At 37.1% G+C, this 20,020-nt stretch overlaps 1 protein-coding gene across 2 annotated transcripts in view; it reads right to left on the reverse strand.

Annotated features, from left to right (window-relative positions):
- spns2.L (spinster homolog 2 L homeolog) overlaps positions 1-20,020 on the reverse strand; it is a 79,874-nt gene that overhangs the window by 20,545 nt on the left and 39,309 nt on the right. For both annotated transcript variants that reach the window (XR_001934455.2, XM_041582276.1), the window contains exons 3-8: positions 10,841-10,977; positions 6,841-6,992; positions 5,229-5,295; positions 3,165-3,292; positions 1,700-1,852; positions 646-835 (exon numbers count right to left, since the gene is read on the reverse strand). Coding sequence is in view for 1 of the 2 variants with exons in the window: in XM_041582276.1 (XP_041438210.1) it covers positions 646-835; positions 1,700-1,852; positions 3,165-3,292; positions 5,229-5,295; positions 6,841-6,992; positions 10,841-10,977 (827 nt within the window). In the remaining variant the exon portion in view is untranslated. The remainder of the gene's footprint in view (positions 1-645; positions 836-1,699; positions 1,853-3,164; positions 3,293-5,228; positions 5,296-6,840; positions 6,993-10,840; positions 10,978-20,020) is intronic.

Genomic DNA, 20,020 nt, shown 5'->3' on the forward strand with positions numbered 1-20,020 from the left:
CTCACAAATATCTGTATTTATATATTGCCAAAGTCTTTTATCTCTAAGTATTATTGTTATGCCTCCCTGTGGTTCTGCACTTCTCCCTTTAGCATTTTTCACTAACAGGCCTATAGGCACTGATCACAGCAACGTTTCCTTATGTCCCTGTACAAACATTTGTCCTGTTCTTCACCAGATTAAAAAGATATATTGTTGTCATAACACAAAAATGCTTTGTTTTAATTTGCTTGTTTTCTTTAGTGATAGTGGACTAGCTTTGCGGCTGTTGAATAGAGAAACTGTATGTTTCAGCATGACTGGGTGCCACAAGCATTACAATTTATATGGAATTGGAATCAGTGGATGAATTAACATACCAATTATATAAGAACAATGAAAATATTTTATAAGTGGTATCTGATAATGTGAACGTGTGTAGCTGTAAATAGGTCACATATCATTAATTTCATTGGTCGTCTTGCTTATATTATGATCAATGGCACTCACCTTTCCCCATGGGTACTTTAAGGAAGTTGTTAGCTGACTTTGGCTCTAAGCCAACATTTGGCCATAACAAGTTATATAATCAAGGTATATGAAAAACCCTACTTTATTTATACAGTAGATAGCAGTTAACACCTGATCCTCAGATCCAACACTTACATAGGCAGCTATGATGCTAGTTTTAGCAGCAACAAAGACCAGGCAGATAAAGATGGCAGATCCTAGCATGCCAACAGCACAGACAAGTGGGTCTGCACGCTGAGTTTTCCGTCTACACCATTTAGTTGCTCCTGCTCCAATGATTACACCTAGAAAGCCTGTTAGACAAGTGATCGCTCCAAATATCAAACTGTGGAAGAAAAATAGAAAACATTATGCAAAAAAGAAATCATATCCAAATTTACAAAGAATGAATAAAGCTGGCACTCAATTGCACGTTTAATGCACCCTACAGGGCCCAGTCCTAAGGCCAGTTAGGGTGAGATTTCAGAAGAATGCCCTATTTGGTCTTCCAGACACCCCAGAAACACAAGTTTGAAGGGTAAAGATAGTTATGCAAACGTTTACTTGCTGCCCTAGATATTATTAGAAGTGTTGCTGGATATCAAAGTGGGGCTTGAACTAGAAAACATCTGACAACAACTAGTCTAGGGACTCACTAAATATTCAGTTATTTATACAAGGTTAACTGTGATGTCCTAGAATCCTGTGTAGCTTCTGAACTGACACCTATCCTTCTAAAGCTTCATTTTACAAGTACAATATCTGGAGGTGAAAATGCTCTCGAGCAATGTAAACACTATGGGCCAGATTCAATTTCATCTCCTAATTCAATTCCAGATTTACCCATACAGCCAGATGCAATTTAATGAGCAAAACTGATACTGCTGTTTATCACATGAAAACTTAACTAAAGACTATGAGAAATAAACTGGAACTGAATTAGAATCCTCCACTAATTGCTCCCAGTTCCTCCTCCTATTGAATATTGCCCATAAGTTTTACACGATAAATCATAAAATAATGTTTTCTTGTGGAATTGAATATGGCTCTATGTTAACAACCTTATAATGCCAGAATTATGCAATATTTCATTAAAAACTGCCATTTTATGCACAATACCTACCCCCATGTAGCCTCTGGGCATACCCTTAGACTTCATTTGCCAGTATGAATCCTGTACAACGAAATAACCTAAACCAAATGTATTTACCTGTCCTTGGTGCTGCAGGGTGGAATGCTACATGGTTCCACTGTTTTCTGGACCACCTGAGCTCTATACAGATACAGAGGTATCCACATGCCCAAAGCACCCGTTGCAAACGATACAGTGGATGTTGCCAGCGATGAGAAGACGTAGCTGCGACTGGGTGTAAAAAATAAACCAAAGTTTACATTGATAATTAGGAATAGTAGTACACATGTATCCTCTATGTTTTAACGTCAACACATCTAATTAATAACAGACTGTGCCAGTATGAATGTCAATTTTGCTGACATAAAGGATGGCTGGTGATATAATGCCACTTCCCAATGTAGTATGCCCTTCCTTCCTTCTTCAGTAAATTCAGATGTAGTGACCAGTATATGGTAATTTGAGAATAGTTTTAATTTTGAAATTGAGACATATCTATATTCATATATTTTCTAGCAGGCTGTATGAAACATTTTTCTTTGACTCCACTTATATTCTCCTATTCAGGAATTTGAATTACACTATGGAAGAATTTAACACTACGGAAGAATGTAAAAGGTGTCCCTCTTTTATAAACAGTATCTTTGTTATGTATTCATGTCTAAGATCTAAATGCACAGAAACACTACATTTGTGATTTACCACCAGTGGGTTAATGTTCCTTTAAACCCTAAAGCAATTGCAAATTCCTATGAGGTATAACTGATTTACGTATTTTATGCAGTCCATTCATTTTAAGTAGGTCTTCAGCCAAAGAGACAATTAAGATCTAAGTAAAATAATTAAATTCAGTAATTACTGAGATTGAAGCCCCCCCCCCCCAATTTGCTGCAGAGCCTATAATTCGATTCTCCAGCTGAGTTTAGCTGCATCTTATATCCAACTGAGGTCTTGCAATCTACTCAGTTCACAGCAAGTCACTGTATCTGGTACCATTAGGAATGTCCCTAAATGAACATAACACAAACACAGCACCTTTTCCAACTTTTACTGACTTAATACTCATCTCATCATGATATTCTTTCTTTTCTTGCAAAATATTTCTATTTTACATGAATATAGTATATATAAATAGAAACTTTTTATTAATATACGTGTTTGTGTGAAAACATTATGCTTGGTTATCTGTAATGGCACTGAGCATTAAGCCTTCATTATGACTAAACAGATGAATATTGATATGCAGAGCAGTGCCAGGCTGGAATCTTTGAGGCCAGTTTATGAATGCTTTTAACCAAGCAGTGACAAAGGTTAAAGCTTGGTAAAAATAATGGGCATTTCAGATTTAACCATTTGTTTTCTGGATCAATTAGTTATTTAAGTATTTTGTAAATGTGCTAACATCAAAACTGTTGGGAATCATTTAAGCCCCTATGTTTTGTGCTAAAACCTTCTCTATCAAGTTCCCCTTTGTAAGCTGGTGCTGTTGTTGCTTAACATTCCCTAGCATGCTGGTATGCAGCATCTTATGTTGCAGACTCACTTCTTTATCAGTCCCCTCATGTCTCGGATCCAGGAGCTCCCCTTTAGCTGCTCAGCATGGCCTCGCTTTGCTGTGGGCACAAATATTAACAACAGTATACCAGTTATCACGCCCAACACCGGGGAAACCTGTAAGATAGGAAATCATGTATTAACGAGAAAGCTTTACCTGTAATTAGAGCAGCAAGTGCCAAGAAAGGAAAAACATTAATTAGTAGCCTGTTCTAGCCTGCAATTCTGAATGAATGCCATGGCATTGTTAGGCATAGCAGAAGAATTTCAGTACTAGGGATTAATGTTTCTATTCAAGGACATCAGATCACAATGTAGCACTCTTCTATAAACTATAGCTCGATGAGCTGCACTGACTGCCTTTGATTCAAGCAGTTTGCAATTAGTGCCACCCAGCAACTTCATTTCCCTGGGGGGAGCGAAGCTGCAAGGTAACCTGGAAGGGCCCAAAAAGGACCCTCTACCTCCCTCTACTTACACAAATAATAGATCACAGATTCCAAGCATGATGGAGAAAGTACCCAACAATTTTTTTTCTAGGGAAATGATGAATAATGATTTGTTGTTATGCATAATGGGCAAAGCATAAAAATACCGCCCCACAGTATTTACAAGATTGTAAATGGGAGAGGTCTTATTTAGTGTCTGCTACATCAGAACACAGCTGCCTATTTTTAATTGAAAGGTAATTTGGAAAGGGCAGTGTGACATCAAATTATGCATTTAAGCTCTTTAGTGTTTAAGAGGGCTGTTTCTTAAATGGTCCAAGCTAGATAAATTAAAGTTTATAGTTACATGTTATCTTTATATAGTATATACACTTATATAAGTATACATCTATGCACTGTTGAGTTCATTATTAATTTCTTATTAGGACAACATGAGGTGTAGCCCTTTGCTTATAGGAGGTAATACTCAACTTTGTACTAGGTTCCCAGTCCCAATATTACTAACCAGGCTACTTCAACATGGAGTTGCTCTCTATGTTTCTTGTGGATTCAAAGGAGTAAAAGTTAAGTCAAAGGTGAAGATCCCATGCAGCTCGCCAACTTCCTCTACACCGCTGCCTATATTTATATTTCTAACCAGACATTTTTAATGCCCTTTGTGTCCAGAAAAGAAGGAAGTTAGGAGACAGCAAAAACAAAAACCAAGTGGAAACTGAGAGTGTGTTTTTCCCCTCAAAGCAGGAAATGGTCATTGGAGAGTTCAGCAGCCAGAAAAATGTGGTGCCCAACCCAATGATTAGCATCAAATAATAAATGGAATGAACTTTTTACATGCATGCTAAAAAAATGTAGTATAGAAGAACAATTACTGATTTCTGTAGTTTCCTCTTTTCAGAGAAAAAAAGGCAGTTAATTTTAAGCATCTTCTTTTGCAAGGTTTTAAATGCATTGGAGAAAATATGTCCATGGTAAAAGGAGTGTTTATATTTGAAACAGGGATATTGGTTATCAGTCATAAACCATGACATCATGCCCAGGCACCTGCATATGCAATATCCTTAGGTTGCTCCCAATAGTTCTCAGATCCCTGAAATGGGACATATTTGGGGTGACTGAAGACAGTAAGGTACATTTGCACGTTTCAGTAACCACATACTATCCATGGAAGCATGCATTCTCTCTTAATGCATTTTGGACACTCATGTTATTCTGAGACATTGATTGGTTGCTACTTATATCTGCACTTCCATTACTCTTACATTATGCATTACTTCTGTTAGGTTGAGAGGTGGGCTTCTTCTGATATTTACTTGCCAATGGATGAATCAGAACATCCCACCCCTGCCCTTAGTTACTCATCGTATCTGAATCCCAGGTCTGTGGGAGGAGGAGATACAAGGCAACTTGCATCTAGTGTATTATATACAGCTGGTACTCTGAGTCACAGTCTATTGCTTATTGTAGTTCTGCGTGAAGTTTATTTGGGGGACATTACCTTTTTCCAGTACAAATACTCAATATTAACTCTGAATTGTCTCTAAAATGCTAAATGGTAATAAATAATAAAGTTACAATGGATCCAAGAACAATATGTATTTCCTTACCCTTAAGGCCCAGCGCCAGTCCCCTGCAACTTGCTTAACGCTTGATCCAGTGATGTAACCAAGGCCACTAGAACAAAAGAAGTACAATCAATAAGTATACACACCAGTCAATTCAGGGCATTCTTACTATGGGCATATTCATAGCCATTAGTTAAAACTAATTAATTTATATAGTTCTAACAAGTTGGGCAGAAAGGATATAACTCCAGAGCAGAGAGGTATCTTTTCTGGCATTCCTTCTGTATTGTGACAAAGAGCTTATCAGGGTTGAGACATACATTATCCTGTCCAGCCTAGCTAATCCTGTTTTATTTTTAAGAATGTCATACTTGCAAATGACTAAATGGTATAGTTGCTTTCCTCTGTATGATCCTTTATTTATTTTTAGGGCTAGGCCACATGGGAAGATTTCGGGGGATGCGTCGCCTGGTGACTAATCGCCGCGTCTAATCTCCCTGAATGGCTTGCTAGTATCTCGAACCCACTAGCGCTAAAGTCGCCTGCGCCTATTCACACGCAGCGACACGTTTTTCAAAGTTGCTCGAAATTGCCTGGTGAGAAATTTTGAGCGACTTTGAAAAACGTATCGCCGCGTGTGAATAGGCGCAGGGGACTTTAGCGCTAGCGGGTTCGAGATACCAGCAAGCCATTCAGGGAGATTAGTCGCCTCAAAGACGCGGCGATTAGTCGACAGGCGACCAATCTCCCTGAATCTTCCCGTGTGGCCCTAGCCCAGGGATCCCCAACCCAACCTTTAGAACCCATGAGCAACATTCAGAAGTAAAAGGAGTTGGGGAGCAACACAAGCAAGAAAAATGTTCTTGGAGTGCCATATAAGTGCTGTGATTGGCCATTTGGCAGCCCCTATGTAGATCGTCAACCTACATTGAGGCTCTGTTTGGCAATACACCTGGTTTTTATGCAACCAAAATTTGCCTCCAAGCCTGGAATTCAAAAAGAAGCTCAAGCTTTGACACCACCGGGAGCAACATCCAAGGGGTTGGAGAGCAACATGTTGCTCACGAGCTACTGGTTGGGGATAACTGCCCTAGCCTAAGAGGGGATGTGATAGCATTAACAGCAACTTTTTCTGTGAAGCCTGGTTATCCTTAAACTGTACCAATTGCTTTAAAAGGGTAGTACATTTATTTAATTTCACAAAGGGCCATTATCCTTATCATACTGCTTATTAGTAACGCTTCAGAATCAAATTAGTTCTATAAAAAATGTACATCTTGAACTTGTTATGCAATGTCAAATTCCTTTTTTAATGGGGAGTTACCAGAAGAAACCCTGCTGCACTACAAAGTGTTAGCAACCATATCACAAGAACAAGCTGTGAAGGATGTACCCCGTAATATTAAAATAAATTAGAGTTTGTATTTTATTCTTTAATCTCAAAATTCTTACCATTTACTTGTGGGTCCAATGACCCGCTAACTCGCAAACAAATCATATGACCACCACTAGCAATTATGTTATTCACTCAAGGGCTTGTATTTCTCCTGGAACTCATCCAGCCAGTCCAACTCCCTCCTTAGTACTCTGTCTCCTAATTTACACAGATATTAACAATATGTATGTAAAAGTGAATTTAAGAATAAGAAGGTACCTTCCAAGTGGGATGGCGAAGTAGAAAACAGAAAGCATAAGAGTACGTGTGTTCTTCGTAAAAAGGTCCCCAATGATGGTGGGAGCAATGGTGGAGTAACTTGCCTCTCCGATACCAACTAAGCCCCGAGAAAGGACGAGGAGCCAGAAATACTGAGGGAAAAAAAATTAACAAATCATTGCAAGTAATTTATTAGATTTCATTATTTAAAGCCTACATTGTAACTGCCTATTATGTGCTTTATACACCTAATACAGCTTGAAACCTTACAGTAAAATGCTGTATTCTACCTGCTCTACTGTGAACTCAATACTGCAGATTAAAAACATCATCATTGCAAGTAATTTATTAGATTTCATTATTTAAAGCCTACATTGTAACTGCCTATTATGTGCTTTATACACCTAATACAGCTTGAAACCTTACAGTAAAATGCTGTATTCTACCTGCTCTACTGTGAACTCAATACTGCAGATTAAAAACATCATCATTGCAAGTAATTTATTAGATTTCATTATTTAAAGCCTACATTGTAACTGCCTATTATGTGCTTTATACACCTAATACAGCTTGAAACCTTACAGTAAAATGCTGTATTCTACCTGCTCTACTGTGAACTCAATACTGCAGATTAAAAACATGTTTAATACAGCAGTTTTCTAGTAACAGAGTATTAATATATTGTACAGAGTTCTTCAGTCTTGAAGTAATAATTGCCAACAACACCACATATTAATTCTATGTCAAATATCCACACTGGTTCAGTTACCTTGAAGCAGTATAATGGCAGTTTATATAGATATATGTTGTTTAACTTGCTTGCTTAGCAAAATGTTAGGCTATCTATGGAAATTATAAAATATTTTAAATATAGTTGAATTTAAGGTTTGTAAATGTGTTGGTCTATTTAACTACCTTGTAATTTTTTTAAACTTCTTTTGAACTAGAATAATGAAGATATATTCGTTGGGGAAGGGATTTTTATATAATTTATAATTAACTATATTCTAAGCTCAATACAGTATGATGGGGGAATATACTGTATATTATATAAAACTGAAGAGGTGAAAAATGTCAAAGTAAAATAAAAAGAACTAACTCGCTAGAGTTTTTGTCACATACATGGCAACACTTAAATTTAATGATAAGTACAAAATATTTTGCTATACACAAAGATGTGGGATTATTTTTTTGTGCTCTCTCATTATACTTTGAGACGCCTTCATATGTTCAGAAGATAACGATAACTTATAATTGCAGAGATTTGAATAGATCATATTTTGTAATAACTAGAAGTGTGGAGGCGTTTTGTAAAGGCTTTATTTATTATTTGGCAAGGCAAAAAAATTTACTTATGTTATCGTTTATGGAAAAACCCAAAATGGTTGTATCATACAAAAATATGTCCTCATGCTTCTCTGTATTAATGGGCCGCTGGCTAAAGATACATGTTACAGGTATGGAATCTGTTATCCAGAATGTTTGGACCTTTTTGGATTCTCTGTATAAGGAGTCTTTCTATAATTTGGATCTCCATACCGTAAGTCAACAAAAATTTTTTTTAAACATTAATAAAAACCCAATAGAATAATTAATTTTGCTTCCAATAAGGATTAATTATATATTAGTTGGGATCAAGTACAAGCTACTGTTTTATTAATACAGAGAAAGAGGAAATTTTGAATCATTTGATAACAATGCAGTCTATGGGAGATGGCCTTACCGTAATTCAGAGCTTACTGTATAAGGGGTTTCAGAATAACAGATCCCATATTTATATTGGTATATGTTACCCTGTATCAAACCATTCAGTTCTTTCTACCTGTATATTGGTTTGTAATAGATCAGCAAATGCAAGAATAAATTTCTCCCTATTATAATATGAAGTATTATTTGGAAGAAATTACTGGTGTTTCTGTCACCTCTAAAACAAATGAAGAAGTCTTTATGTACATAATTAGAGAACTGAAACTACTAATAAGGAAGGAGAATCCAAGTTCTGGCTGTTATGCAACACAGTAGCTTTTACATCTGGTGTAAATTTAGTACTATGACACGGTTTATTGTTTTTATTTTGCTTCCGGCATTACAGTTTAGATCGGAACATCTCATGTTAGCTCCATAATAAATGCAGCGTGGTCTCTGCCTGCTAATGGCAGTAATCAGAATGAATGCAGAAAATAGGGAGATAAAATCCCACGAACTTTTACGCTGAATTGGAAATGAAGGCATATAAAGTGTGTTCAGTGCTTTTTCTAGGGTGTAATGCTTAAAGCAGGAGTGTAAAAAACACAATGAAATCCAAAATTAACATAGCTCTTATCATTGTATATTTATAGGAATGAAGTAATACCTGCTTTACCAGTTACAGAAATGTTTAATACTTATTTTTTAAGGGAACATTTTTAACATTTATCTTGTAGGATGTAAACTGTGGTCACAATGCCATTTAAATGTTAAAAGGGCTCATTTACTAATCAAATTCAAAGTGTGAAATATATGCATGTTTTTACCCACAATGCAACAGTCCATAATTGCACCCTCCAAAGTTACCGTATATACTCGAGTATAAACCGAGTTTTTCAGCCCCCAAAATATGCTGAAAAACTCTACCTCGGCTTATACTCGGGTCAAGCGCAAAAAGGGTCGCCGGCGTCCAAAAATAGTCGCCGGCATCCAAGAATAGTCGCCGGCGTCCAAGAATAGTCACTGTTGTCCAAGAATAGTCTCCAAGAATAGTCGCCGGTGTCCAAGAATAGTCTCCAAGAATATTTGCCGGCGGTCAAGAATGGTCGCCGGCATCCAAAAACGAGACGCCGGCACCTCCAGTGGGAGCAGAAACCCTCAATTTTTTGTTGGAAATTACCAGAAGCTGCTTCATTTCTCACCCTAGGCTTATACTCGAATCAATAAGCTTTCCCAGTTTTTGGAGGTAAAATTAGGTACCTCGGCTTATACTCGGGACGGCTTATACTCGAGTATATACGCTAGGTGTCAAATTTTGCTCTAGTAGATAGAGATACCATGTCTTTTAGTTAATTGTGTAAGAGAAAGTTGGAATGACTTGGCACAGTTCTGGCTATTTTGTTAATAGCTGTGGCACGAAACAAAACATTGACCTGTGGGTGCATTGATGGGTCAGACAATTGTTTTAAAATTAAAATAGACAGAGTCATTGATAGAGCATTGGGTTCAGATTAGTGCCACTGAATTAGGGAGAGATTCTGATTATTTTTGTCATCTGCACACAGAGCTATATATGACACAGACAACAAACCAGACAGAATCCATGTTCTATTAATATAAGAATAAAGGAATAGAGTTCCAAACAGTTGAACTGCAACACCTTTACGGTAGTGGTAGTCATAGCCCTAAAGTACCACCCAAATTATTATTTTTTCATGAAAACAAACAACCACAAAACAAGTGGAGGGTGTGAAAGCGGTGGTTCCTCTGGAATGCAGAGCTTCCCTTTTAAAACAATGCTGTTTGTGACAATGAATGATTAATCTCAACAGGAATGTGACACCTCTTACAATGAAGCATAGCATAATCTTAATGCTAGTGCTCCTATGTCATAACTGATTTAGCAGTGAGTGACAGATCTATACTCATTCTAAGGGAAGAATACTTCAGGAAATGTAATGCATGCCAATTAACAAAGGAAGGCGGTGCCAAGCAGGGTTCCCATACATCATGAATCTTTTTTAAAGTCGGCTTTTTGGTGAAACAAACTGTAATACTTTTATTGGCTTTTAAAGAATGCGACTAAGCCAGATGTCTCCATTCTTTAAATGCACCTTCAATATTTATGCATCATTGTTTTGTTTCCTTGTTTGGGTTGGGCAGACCTTCTGTGTTATCTAAGGTAAGACATGCTACTACAACGCTGCTTGAGAATATATAGACCAGAAAAAGATACCAAGCACATTAGGATTTTGATATAGAATCATTGTTACAGCAATTGCAGGCCATACTTCTTTGACATGTTACTCCTTACCTTTTTTGGAATGAAGGAACTTGAGAAGGTGATAGCTGACCAGAAAAATATTCCACTACTGAGAATCACTTTTCTGTTGAAACGATCTCCTAAATAACCAAAAATCGGTGCTGCCACCATGAAGCTACAGATGAAGACTAGAAAAAAGAGAGAAAAAGTGTTACTGATGGACTGAAATGATGTTAGCTCTAGATCTTCATAAACACTGTACATTCTCTTCCTCCACTGACAAATTCTTCCAAAAATATTTGCTTGCGTCTCCCCTGGGCCCTCCAATTTCTAGGTTTTCAGCATGACCCATCTCCCAGGCCATTTTTTCTTTCTTTTTTCTTAATTTGTTAGAAAAAAAACCACGCTGTCCTAGATTTATAGAAACCTGCTAAAGTGTAACGGCCTTCATATACCACACGTGAGAAGGAAGGAGGATTAATTTAGAATACTTGCTGAATTAAAAATAAGTGTGTTGCAAAGGGAATTTCAGTTAAGTGCTATAGGTTGGTGAACTGTTCATGGAGTCTGACACTATGCTGGAGATTGTGTCACTCACTGTACAAAACAATTAGTTTGAAAACAATTAGTGTGGCTTAAATTAAATCCTTCATAGCAGGAATCTATAACTCGTGGCCATAAGGCAGCTTGTTTGGAGCTATGTAGAGTGGGATTTTAGAAGCTAATTTAAGCAATACTTTCCCGTTGAGAGTGCTGACTTTTATTTTCTTTTATTCTGACTATTCTGACTTTTATAGTAGGGTCTTTTTGGAAAAAAAATACTGGCTTCTGAAACATATCACTGCTTTTCAAGATTGTTTCTTCAGATACTATGTAAACGGTGCATCAATTGCTAGAATTAACCGCAATGTTAGAATCAAGTAATAGGTTATAATATCATTATAGCTAAATGACTATGGACTCCATTGATAATCTTTTTGCTCTTTCCTTAATCTATTACTTAGCTGCACTGTTATCTTGTGTTAGGGAGCTGCTATCTGGTTACCTTCCCATTGTTCTATTGTTAGGCTGCTGGGAAGGAAAGGGAGGGGGCTGATATCACTCCATCTACCTGTACAGCAGTAAAGAGGGAAGTTTATCAGAGCACAATGACTGGGGGCAGCTGAGAAAACTGACAATATGTCTAGCCCCATGACAGATTTCAAAATGAAATAAAATCATAATAAAAAAATCAGTTTGCTCTTTTGAGAAACGGATGTCAGTGCAGAATTCTGCTGGAGCAGCACTATTACCTGATGTGTTTTTTTTAAAAAAAAAAAACATGTGTTCTTATGACAATATCCCTTTAATTTCATAAGATGAAGTTTATACTAATTATTTGTTTTTATGATAATTCCCCTTTATACTATTTCCAGTGACATTAAGGTAATTTAACTTTTACCTAAATACTCGGTTAAAGGTGATGTGATTTGAACAAACATACCTAAACTGGGCTTTTTAAAACACTGTCACATTTTTCATCACTATATGTTGGCTGCTAGAGGGCATAACTATAACTGCAGTTCAGCAATATTGTCCGTTTTAACATATCTGATTTAAAGAAAATATGTCGACAATATATTACTAATTAAATCTGTGTTAAATCTTTTTGGAACCTTGACATCAAAGCTTTTAAGTTTAGATGATCTGCCTAGTACAGGAGGGTTGCTGCCAAAAAGATGTGCAGCCAGAATTGTTCTGAAAGCACTACCCTGTGCCAGTCTGTGCCATAAAACACACAAGACAGTGATATCTCCTCCTCACTCTTGCAAGAACAGCATGTAACATTCAGGATTTAGAGCCAAAAATTGGGCCATTTGAACAGAATTCCTAAAGAATTACATCTTATTTACTCTTTCGAAAATAGGCAATAAGCTATTTAAAACATTGTGAATGTACAATGTGTGTGCATTTACAGTCGACACAGTAAAGTCGATAACAATATTTACTATATATAGACTGTATATATATATATATATATATATATATATATATAGTTATATGAAAAAGTTTGGGAACCCCTCTCAGCCTGCATAATTATTTACTCCACTTTCAACAAAAAAAAGATAACAGTGGTAGGTCTTTCATTTCCCAGGAACATCTGAGTACTGGGGTGTTTTCTGAACAAACATTTTTAGTGAAGCAGTATTCAGTTGTTTGAAATTCAATCAAATGTGAAAAACCGGCTGCGCATACTGTAAATGTGAGTATCCTTGTAATTTGCCAATTTGAATGCATGTAACTGCTCAATACTGATTACTGGCAACACCAAATTGGTTGGATTAGCTTCTCAAGCCTTGAACTTCCTAGGCAGGTGTGTCTTCTAGCATGGCAGAAGAAAACAACACGGCATTCCAAGAAAAACCCCTCCTACCTTCTGTCCAATTTGGTGGAGTTTCCATCATGCTGTGGGGCTATGTGGTTAGTTCAGGGACTGGGGCCCTTGTTAAAGTCGAGGGTCGGATGAATTCAACCCACTACAACAAATTCTTCAGGATAATGTTCAAGCACAAAGTTGAAGTTATGCAGGGGTTGAATATTTCAACAAGATAATGACCCTAAACACACTTCGAAATCTACAAAGGCATTTAAGCAGAGGGAGAAGTATCATTGAAAATCTATGGGATGATTTAAAGCAGGCTGTCCATGCTCGGCAGCCATCTAATTTAACTGAACTAGAGAGATTTTGCATGGACGAATGATCAAAAATAACACCATCCAGAATCCAGACACTCATCAAAGGCTATAGGATGCATCTAGAGGCTGTTACATTTGCAAAATGAGGCTCAACTAAGTACTGATGTAATATCTCTGTTGGGGTGGCCAAATTTATGCACCTGTCTAATTTTATTATGATGCATATTTTCTGTTTAATCAATAAACTTTATGTCACTTCTGAAAATACTACTGTTTACATAAGGCATGTTATATATTAAAAAGAAGTTGCTACTTTGAAAGCTCAGCCAATGATACAAACAAAACTCCAAAGAATTAAGAGGGGTTCCCAAACTTTTACATATGACTGTATATATATATATATATATATATATATATATATATATATATATATATATATATATATATATATATATATATATATATATATATATATATATATATATATATAAAACCACAAATTTGTGTATGCTTGTGTATTCTTTCATGCTACTGTAAAAATAAGAGCAGGCTCTCCTATGTTCACTCCATTTATCTTTCATATGACACATCTCACAGTGTGTGCTGGTACGGGTTCCCCTTGCCCCTATGCTAATTATCAGACCATTTCCTTTTTGCTACACAAGTCCTGACCTAGACAATCACTGTGCATATATCTACAGAACAATGCTCACTGGTAGAACTGCCTTAACAGTTACTCACTCAAGTGTTTACAGTGTATCAGCTGATCATAAAGGCCCTGTGAACAATTGTGCTTTATAGGACCTGCTCAGAAACAGTGAATAGTAGATAGAATGCATTAAATACAGAATAAGGTGTATGGCACACACTGCTTTTTCTCCACCAATTTAGCTCCTCTGTGCTTCATATATGTGTGCAGTGACAGGAATACACAAGCACCAGTTCATTAGAATTTATTCAACTGAAAGTGGTATAATATCCCTTTAACACATATTCTGCCAAAATGGTCAGAAGGAACAAGAGACAGACTAGGTTTTAAGAAGATATGTTTGCACTCCTTTGTCCCTTCCATTCTGTCCTCACCCCTCTCCCAAACACAATTTCATATAAACTGAGTTTTTTTTAATGTAATGACAAAGTGTTAGTTTTTGCCAAGTATCTGACTTTCTTGGCCTTTCACACAGTGGGGGCAGATAATATGACAACTCAAGAGTTGTAACTGATATGACATTTTATTTAGGCAGGAGACATAACATGCAAAACAATAGACGGGTATTATTTTACAATAATGCTTAAACAAACATATTTGTAACTGACTGGATTTTATGCTTCAGTGCCGCCTCACTGATACAGCACAGGATTCAGCTGGTTTCCCTATGTTCCATTTTTTCCCTAATACGTCTTGCTAGATGAAAGAGTCCAAAAAGATAATAGCAGAATTTTATCATCTGGCCTAGGTAATCAGAAATTGAGCTATCTTATCCTGAAGCTACGCTCTGGCTGGCAGTGAATATCTCAGAGGTCAGGGCTAAACAAAGATCTCTTGCTTATGGAGTGGCCATATCTCACCATTACTACAGGGCACCGTCTTTTGAATTTAATGCAACATAGTTCTATCCTGATTCATATATTGGCCTTTGGCTTTATTGTACACAACCTGAAATTTTGCATAAATTTATCCCATCTACAGAGTTTTTTTTCTAATATGACAGGGCAAATACATGACTGGACTTGTTTTCTTGGGTGCCAATGGCAAAGGATCTAGTCAACCCTACTTCATTTTCTTCTATGGAACTCAAAATAATAAATAATAAAATAAAAGCAGCACTTGTATTTCTGTAAACAATACTCGCAAGGTACACACTGGCTCCAGGTATTTTTCTTTGTTGCAGTCAGCACCTAATCCAATGTTCATATAAGAGTTCAGTCTTCTCACCAGACACTGGGGTCCCATATGATTTATAAGCACTCTCAATCTTATAAATGCACAATAAGCTTTTAATAAATCTATATTTAGTCACATTCAAGCAACCTGTATTTAAGCTGCCGGTATTTTCTTAAATCTTTTTAGACACTGGCCCAAGAAAGCACTAGATAACATGCAGCAGTCTCAGCCCCTGAACATTAATCTTTGCCACTATGCTAATTGAAAAACAATATATTTTGTGTTTAACTACTAAACCCCAATATATGCTGGATTGAAGCCTTGGGTGTATCATGGTGAGAACACATAAAGCACAGGAAAAAAAAGTCCTCTGTGTAGTTCAGTTCCCTCAGTTACTATTCCCCTGGTAGCCTGACCTGCCGAGGATATCCTGGAAGGATGCTTTGCCCAGCTGAATCAGCAACGGCTAATGGCTTCACTGGAATTGCTGGGAGCACATAGAGAGTGCAAATGTGTAAATGGAAGAATAACCCTTAGATGACACTTCTTATATCTGCCAACGATTATGTCTGCTGGAAGCACTCATCCTTAAACCCTGTGAGTGGTTTAATAGATGTCCAGTTACTATTTGATTAATATATTTAATATATATGTGATATAGAGTATGCTTGGGTGGATCTGAATTGAGCCCCAAATTGCACAACTGTCATAATCCCCATTTATGAATCAGGTCTATGGGCTACTGCATCAAGGAAACTTGCTTTACTCATACTGACTAAGAATTATGCAAAATTAACATTCATTGTTTTTTCCCATTGTCATTGTCACAACTCAGCAAGACTATACACCCAATCATTTGACATCCATGTAATTAAAGGTAACATTAGTCCAGCATCATTATCAAGCATCTAGTGCCTATCGTGTTCCAATAACAGGTTACTCAAGAAACTCTCATACAAAGGCGAGGCACGCCACTAGGTCAGAAATTCTCACTTTATCTAGCAAAATGGATATACAAAACATATGAATTGGAAAGGATTAATAAATACAGTAAAATGTATGGTCTTATTGACATTTTTCTGTTACCTATATATTATTATTATTTTTATTATGTGTTAATAAAGCACCATCATATTTAGCAGTAACGTGCAACAGAGGGGTGTATCCATGTAACATAAAAATTACATAAAAATACTGACTGATAGAGGAATGTATCAATGTGAGTGTAAACTATGTTTAAAATGGGCAAGTTTTTCATTTCCCTTTTGTGTGAATGTCATAAAACTCAGCATCAAGCAATAATATAAGCTAACCATGCAAAAGCTACTTTATGCCTGGGACATATAATCATTCCCATGCCATGCTCAAGTGACTGTTGATAATTCCTAGAGACATTCCGCACCATCGCATTTCTTTCTGTAACACATAATGACAGATACGAAACCTTACTCTTTAAATATCATATTCAATGTCCTATGTGTAAATCCAATTTTTGCAAACATTAAAAAAAGTTCAATTCTGCGATGTGTGATCTTATCAGCCAGTGTTCAGCAGGAAACCAGTTTTTAACGGAACAGGAATCAGCAGAAATCTGTGAGTGAAAATCTCCATATAAGTGACCACACCCAAGCATCCAGATGTACCTTTATAGGAATCTCAGATGGTTATACAGTGCATTAGTCTTAAACATTTGCAAACTGTTTCCATTTCCACAGGAAATAGCATGGATTCACATGCAATGGCATTTGTAAACCTAACAGAGTTATACAGAGTTTAACCATCAAATACTGTCTTCCAGTGTCTGCCTCCAGTCCTCTTTTGTGGTTTCTGCTCCATACTAATACTAACATTCCCCACCTTCAAATTAACTTTTAGCATGTTGTAGAGAGTGATAGTCTGAGACAATTTGCAATTGCTTTTCATTTTTTATTATTTGTGGGTTGTGAGTTATTCAGCTTTCTATTCAGCAGCTTTCCAGTTTGCAATTTCGCTAATCTGGTTGCTAGGGTCCAAATTACCCTGCAACCATGTATTCATGTTAATGAGAGGCTGAAATATGAATAGAAAAGAGCCAGAAGAGAAAGAAAAGTAATAAAAAGTACCACCAACAATACATTTGTAGCCTTACAGAGCATTTGTTTTAAGATGGGGTCAGTGAGCTGGAAAGAGTCAGAAGAAAAAGGCAAATAATTTAAAAACTATAAAAATGGTCATTTGAAACGTTGCTTAGAATTAGCCATTCTATAACACACTAAAAGTTAACCTAAATATGAACGCCCCCTATAAACCCAGTGAGCCCCAGGGCCGCTGTCCTGCATGGGCAACTTCGGGAAACGATCCGAATGGCATCATTCTTGCAAGCGGGAAGGCATTTTGGGGAGATTAATCACCCAAAGAAGAGGAGATTTGTCGCTCTTCACATCTGCCACCAGCCTTAACATCTGCGACTTCGAGAACAGTGTTCTGAAAAGTGATAATTCCAAACAGTCCTCCGCCATTAAAGCAAATAAGAAGATAATTCACTTGACTGCTTGGGTAAAGCCTAACTTATTTTTACAAGAAGAGTGAATATTATAAGTCAGTTAATGACAGGTCAGAATGGATCACTGTATGAAACTTTATTTCAAACTGTGGTTCCAGGTAACGTTTTTTTGTACCGTGTTAGCCAGTTGAAAACGTTATAGGGTAGAACTTTTGCTGTGAAGCAATAACAAAAATGATGTAAAGGTGATACCTTTATTGGCTAACTAAGATGATAATCACAGCATGCTTTCAGAACATTTCAGTTACTTCTTCAAAATGTCATGATCATCTTAGTATCACCTTTACACCACTTTTATTATCCTTCATATCAAAAGTTCTACCCTATAACATTTCAAACTCTGAAACTTTTCAGCTTTTCTGCTAAGGTGATACCCCAGGCTAACCAAAATACTTGTACTCAAAAGGTCAGTACTGCCTACAATGCATTTATTATCTAGTAAAACATTAAACTAAAGCACAACAAATGTTTGTTTGCACATGGACCACAATAAATTTATTTCCTTATTGGCTAGAATTTTCCAAGCATGCCACACCTGTCTGTTGAGTCACACATTATGTGTTTGCTAGCAGCAGCTTGTTTAATAATTACCACACTGTGTGGCCATGTAAACACTACCCCTGGTGAAGGGAATGTGGGTCATACCTGCCATGTGTGTCTGTATTTTCTTTGGGTTAGCAGATACAGAGAGACCTTATAGTAGCCCTAATGTGTGGTGGAGGAACCTTGGGAGTATCTAAGTGCCTCATGTGACACTGAGGATTAGGTGGCCCACTTTGACCTATATAGGGCAGGGGAATGGTAGACTTTATCATGAACTTCCCTTTGGTAGAAGGCTGGATCTTTGTCCACAGCCTGAGGTAGTGTGACCAGCAAAATTGGTTAGGGTGATCATGAAAGATGAAACACTCTAGCTAGATTAAGGTTAGCTTCCGTGATGATGTACTGCAGCAAGACTACTCAGACAGGGTTATGTAGTGTGGCGACAATATGCTCCACCAAGGAAGTGTAGTAGTGTTAGTATCCCAGTGGAAGATCCACCTGAACAGTTCAAGGAATAATGCTAGTGAAGGCATATTCCCATAATGCAGTGGTGTCCAACAGGCAGCCCAGGAGTAACTTCCCTGGCATACATTGCTTATTGTTGACCAGCGCATCCCATTCTGCCATTTTTCTTTTCTGTACAAGTGATTTTAGCTCACTCGCTTAGGAAAGGACAAGAGCCTGAAAAATGGACTCAAAGACCCAATACATTTTATTCAGCATGAGAGTAATGTAGTTAGCCAACCAATGCAATGAAGATATCACAAAGTTAAACAATAAAGATTAAGGAAGCCTTAAACAGAATTTGCTGCAATTACATGTATTGAGTTGTGCCGGGAACACTTGGTGGAGCCAGCCTAAGAATTACTAGCCAGATTGGAACACTGGATACCTCTGATTTGTAAGATCACAAAGTCATTATGTTACACATTATGTTTCACAGTGAGATTTTTACCCCACAGACTGGGGGCTACACTGGGCTTAATGGATCTTGCTAGTTACATGTAATTGTGGTCAAGAAGATCAGTTAGGCTTGCAATCGGGTGTACTTGTTTCACAGGGAGTAGTTGGCCACACTCCCATTGGTGTTTAATTGCTGTGGGAAAGTTGCCCTGTGTAATGGAAGCCTTGTTCCCATGTTGAATATATTAGCATTGAAAGATATAATTAAAACAAACAGGCAAGGGCAGTGACTACCACATTAGAACATGGTCTGTTTTTAGATACAGGATGATGGCATTCTTTCAGTCATTTAGAATATTGTTTTGTATCTGATACTTCAATTTCATGCTGAGAGTTTACATTCAGCAGCAGTCTGGCAACCCTGCAAACATGTAACTACAACTAAGAGATGATGCCCAACAAAAACAAAAAACAAAAAAATAAGAAACAATTAGCACCTAGGACAGCATCCAATGTTTCAACACAACTGTAACGCCCCCAATGTATATTTATAGAGTTGAATAGCATAGGCCAGAATATAGAAAGCAACCCTGGTAGGCAAACAGGTTATAAAACACAGTGGACCTTCTGTTTAATCCTACAAAATCTATTTCTATACAAAAGAAACCAATCTTTCACATTT

This window comes from Xenopus laevis, chromosome 2L, assembly GCF_017654675.1.
Source record: "Xenopus laevis strain J_2021 chromosome 2L, Xenopus_laevis_v10.1, whole genome shotgun sequence".
Lineage (NCBI taxonomy): Eukaryota > Metazoa > Chordata > Amphibia > Anura > Pipidae > Xenopus > Xenopus laevis.